The sequence below is a fragment of the Austrofundulus limnaeus genome, unplaced genomic scaffold (assembly GCF_001266775.1).
Source record: "Austrofundulus limnaeus strain Quisiro unplaced genomic scaffold, Austrofundulus_limnaeus-1.0 Scaffold222, whole genome shotgun sequence".
Lineage (NCBI taxonomy): Eukaryota > Metazoa > Chordata > Actinopteri > Cyprinodontiformes > Rivulidae > Austrofundulus > Austrofundulus limnaeus.
In genome coordinates this window covers 390,679-395,534 of record NW_013952624.1, presented here as the reverse complement: position 1 = coordinate 395,534, position 4,856 = coordinate 390,679, and the positions used below count along the sequence as shown (strand labels likewise).

General features: G+C 38.0%; 1 protein-coding gene across 3 annotated transcripts in view; it reads left to right on the top strand.

Annotated features, from left to right (window-relative positions):
• si:ch211-142k18.1 (uncharacterized) overlaps positions 1 to 4,539 on the top strand; it is a 9,397-nt gene extending 4,858 nt beyond the window's left edge. For all 3 annotated transcript variants that reach the window (XM_014019468.1, XM_014019467.1, XM_014019466.1), the window contains 2 exons: positions 742 to 1,289; positions 3,874 to 4,539. In XM_014019468.1, the coding sequence (XP_013874922.1) occupies positions 748 to 1,289; positions 3,874 to 4,012 (681 nt within the window). In that variant the 5' untranslated portion in view covers positions 742 to 747 and the 3' untranslated portion in view covers positions 4,013 to 4,539. The remainder of the gene's footprint in view (positions 1 to 741; positions 1,290 to 3,873) is intronic.
• The last annotated feature ends 317 nt before the right edge of the window (positions 4,540 to 4,856 follow it).

Genomic DNA, 4,856 nt, shown 5'->3' with positions numbered 1-4,856 from the left:
GCATTAGCCCCGACGCTATCACCATATATATGTATTAGCTCAGCGCTACACATTCTCCTCTCGTCACTGAGGTCCTCCATCCACATGACAGAGAGGAGAACACAAAAATGACTCAGCCTGCAACTGAAAGTATGGATGGAGGACCTCAGTTTAGCTTGTTAGTTTGTCGCGCTAGTGCCGAGCTAATATATGTAAGGCAATATAGCGTCAGGGCTAACGCTAAAGCTAACAGGCTAAGCTGAGGTTCTTCTTCCATGAAGCAGCTCTGTTGTCCTCCATCCATATTTTCAGTTCCAGGTTGAGTCATTTCTACCTTCTCCTCTCTGTCAACGCTCTCTGGTTTCATTTAAAAGAGTCAATCGTCAGATATTGTCCAAGATTAACATTCAGGGTGGACATAGCTCGCTAGCAGCCTTGCACCCATCCATGTCATCATTTACCCAGAATGCTTTGTGTGTAAATAAAAGGGTTCCGTCCATGTTAAAATATATTTTTAAAAATTTACTAAACTAAACAGCCTACAGTATTTCTACAGTCTTTATGTTACAGTTAAATATATATGTTTATCAAGTAAAGTCTAATGTTACAACTAATCAGGGATCCCTTTACGACTTGTTTTTCCATCAACAGACAAAAACAGACCTGATGTAGGACCAGCCAAAATGGACTTGATGGGGAAGGGGGGCTGCTTTGGTTTGTATCCCCTGCAAAGTTCACAGTAATTCACCTTTGTCTCTTCAGGTTACCATGAGTAAATGTTGGATGAACTTCATCTTGGCTTGGGCATCGATGGCAACTTCAATTTTTTGCCAAAGTGGAGATGACGAGTGGGGTTCGGGCTTTATGCTCTCTGCCACAGTGGACACCAACAGCACAGCGCAGGCCTTTGGTGATGAGCCTGGGAGGGTGAAGGACAACCGTCCCCTAACGGTAACCATGGGTTTCTCTCCATCACCATCCCCCTCGCTCCGGTACGACCTCCAACCAGACGAGTGCTCAGTCCACTTCGGCACCAACTCCGCTGCTTCGGCTCGGAGGATGAAGGTAGAGAAAGAAGAGCTGGCCCACCTGAAGGCCGTACAGCGTGGGAACAAGGCCGTGGTAGAGAATTTAGAGCAGTTCATAGGGGCGGAGCTGGGGGATCAGAGTTACCAAGACGTGATCAAGAGTAATATCATTGGGATCCAAGAGGACCAGAAAGGCTGCATTGAGATGGTGGAGAAAGCTGAAGACGATTTGAAAAAGCAGCTGGAGGGAGACGGCAAGGGGGATTTTACAGGGATGCAGAAGTGAGTGCAGTTAAACTTTTAAAACAGACTAGAATATGTTTTTAATCTTCATCTTCAGTTTAATAATATCTGGTTCTCACGGTAAGATTTTGAAAACCTTTTTAAAACCACACATGACCATAAAAAAATCGGAGATATAACAGATTTGGTAGGAACACCACACACCCTGGGATATCGGGCCAAGACAATCCAACATGTTGAATATCACAGATTAGAGATCGGAGCAGTCCTGACACCCTTCTGAGCCGACTAGATCACTCTAAACACACCACACATGTCAGGAATATCCCAAAGATCCTCTTTAGAACTATCACAATAATTGGGGTGTCCTCATGGAGAAATATAGAACAGCTGGAGCTCAGAAACCAGGTGACCATGTGATTGGCTGGTGAAGCTAACGGCTAACGCATAACGGTCAAGTGTCTGGATTTCCCATTACTGTACATGTTGACAACAGAGCAGAAAAAAGGACTGACGATATAGAAATCATTAAAACTATTAATAATAATATTAACCCAATTATTATTAATACTGTATTTTGCAGTTTATATAATCTATTTAATGTTTTAAATAATGTCAGAAAAGCTGTTTGTGGTATAGATTTATTAACCGAAGATAAACAGGAAAAGTCTCATTTTACAAGTCAGCAGATTTGAACTTTTTTAGCTCAATGTGATCTGAGCAGAACATAATGTAACAGTTTAAAATTAAAATAATCTCATAAAGTTGATGTGATCACTGTTATTTTTTGAACTGGTTAGCAGATATTAGCTTGTGGAGCATATATACAGAGTTTAGCACTGTTGAATCGTGCTACAATTAAACCCAAACTATTAAATATTATTTTGATTTGATTTATTTATTTAACAGGAAAAGATAATTAAAAATCAAGCCTGACTCAGCATAATTGCTGTTTTACAGCAGGTTCCTGTTCTGCAGCACATAAAACACTCAGAATTACAGCATCACAATCACATCATTATTATTACACCACAGACACAAAGACAAACAAGCATACCAAATTTCAAAAAGGCAGCATTTGCAAAATAAGACTTCTTAAAGGGCTGTGGTTTTGAAATGGACTTTATGTTTTGAGGAATGTCATYCCATGCTTTAGTATAAACATAGAAGAAAGACCTCTGGCCATAACAGATTTTAAAAGTTGACAATATAAGTTGTCCTTTTGTAACAGATCTATTTGAATGACCACTTCCAGAATCTGATTTGGGCAACAATGCACAGAGTTCCATAATTGGCACCTTGGAAGATCTGAAAATATAAATTAATACCACTATACAAAACATAATTCTGAAAAGTCAAGGCATCAGACAATGAAAGAACTGTACAGTGATGAGTCCAACCAGGAAGTTTTTGTATGAATTTTGTAGGCCCTATTGTTGAGCCTAACTATGGGTTCAAAGATTTTGTCCTTGGATTGATAGTTAGACCTACAGAGTGTAAAATAATATTAAAAATGTGAGTATTTTTAGGTTTCTGTTAGAAGAACCTGACCTGTTGAGAAGATGGTTAGCTAATAGAGACAAGTTTCATCCCATAACCAGGTATACAGAGAACATTTTTAGTATTGACTAGTAAATATTTATTATTCTTATTTTTATGACAGTAAGAATAAATAATAAATATACTTTATTACTAGCTGAAGTCATCATTTTTCAAAAAGCAAAAAAGTCTAGGAGTTACAGGCTGACTTCAGGTCTGGTTTAGATCATTGCTACTTATAAGTGATATATTTTTCTGGTATAAATCTGTTGTTTTACATGATTGTTTGAATGAAATTAACATAATTATTAATTTATTGTAAAAATATTACAGATAATTTGTGAAACAGATCCAGTTCAGTTTGCTGTTTATCTATTAGTTTCTGTGGAGGCTGTGAGCTGTTGTCCTGTTTGGTCTGTTTCTGCTCCTCCATGCTGTCACAGACGCTAACAGTGGACAGGATGGGTGGGGCTCAGTCTAGTGTTCTTATTTAAGTCTATGGGCATCCTTCAGATTGTTAGAAGGGCAAAATTGGGCCAAAAATCGGCCTGTCTTGCTGTGTGAATCAAGCAAAACGTATTTGAACCTTATCCTTCTATCTTGTCATATGATTCAAATGATGACAACTTTTATATTTATAAAATTGACTGAGATGATTTGTAGCGATGGTTTCTCTAAGGTCAATTAGCCGTGGTGATTATCTTGAATTGAGTTGACTCCAAAAGTTAATCAGCTGTAGATGTACATCCAATGATTATTTTATGGGCATCGTTAAAGTCTGTCCAGAGGTTTAGGTAGCTACCAACAACAGACACAGGCAGACACAAAAACAGGGTGATGATCAGAGAATTTTGTAACAAAATAGACAAATCTTTGATGAGAATAATTGCCCAGTAAGAACAAACAAATCAGCATTCACTTGCTCAGTATAATGTGATTACATTCATTACAACTTATGTATTTTTTGTTACCAGGCCTCCATTTACTCACTCTCCTTGTTGCTTTTATCTTTTTTTTTTTCCATATCTGGTGCTTTCTCTTCAATATCTTCCCCTCTAACTGGACTGTTTGTGTTCTGGAGCAGAATAAGAGAAGAGTCCTTGGTCTTTAAAGACATGCTTCGCGCTGCAGCGGACATCGCCAGCAGGTTGGAAAGGTCATCACAGGCTCTGCACGCTTCATTTACCAGGCAGCTGAAAGACATTGTCAAAATCCGCCACTAGGAAAAGCGTTTCCAAACTATTCCATCGTCAACGAAGTCTGGATGAAGAGTATTTAACTTTCCTGCATTTCTCTTTGAATTAGAGGTGCAGCAGCGTATCTGTGTGGGACTGAATGGGAAGGCAGAAAGAAAAAAAATGCTCCACAGAAACATTGATTTTATTTGAAAGGGTGCAATAAACCCTCAACTTATTAAATATTTTCCACCCACAGGCATTACTTGTGGAACTTGGTGAGGTAAAAAAAAATCACAGCAGTATGCTGTGCATGTTTGAAACGATTCCAAGATTTATGAACCAAACTTTTGGAGAAAAATAAAACAGTGTTGGTGGAAACTATGTACTGATTGTTTGCTAGTGGATGGTGGAAGAGGCAATAGAGATTATGTTTTATCGATAATAAAAGAAAAAATCGGTTTTGTCTCTTTTTTTCCTACTTGAACATGAATAATTTTTTTTTAGCTCATAAAAAGTTTTGTTTTTAATTAAGGTAATCTATGTTTGGGACAATAAAGAAACGCTTGAGCTTATATGTTTCTTTGTTAGCTTTCATATGTCATTTTCTATTTATGTTAATGATTTAAGGACTTTTTTATCCATGTGGTTTGGAGAGCTAAAACACCACTAAGCACATTCATTCACTTAGTCTGCCCTCTAGCTGATGATCACAGGAACAACCCTTTAAAGTTGAGCTGCCTGTACTGCTTCAAACTCATCAAAGTAGAAAAATAGTGGTAATTCTGTATTTTATAATAAAAATTGTGTACGAGTGCTCCTAAAATCATTGTTACATTGATTCCTGGTGTGTGTGTGTGTGTGTGTGTGTGTGTGTGTGTGTGTGTGTGTG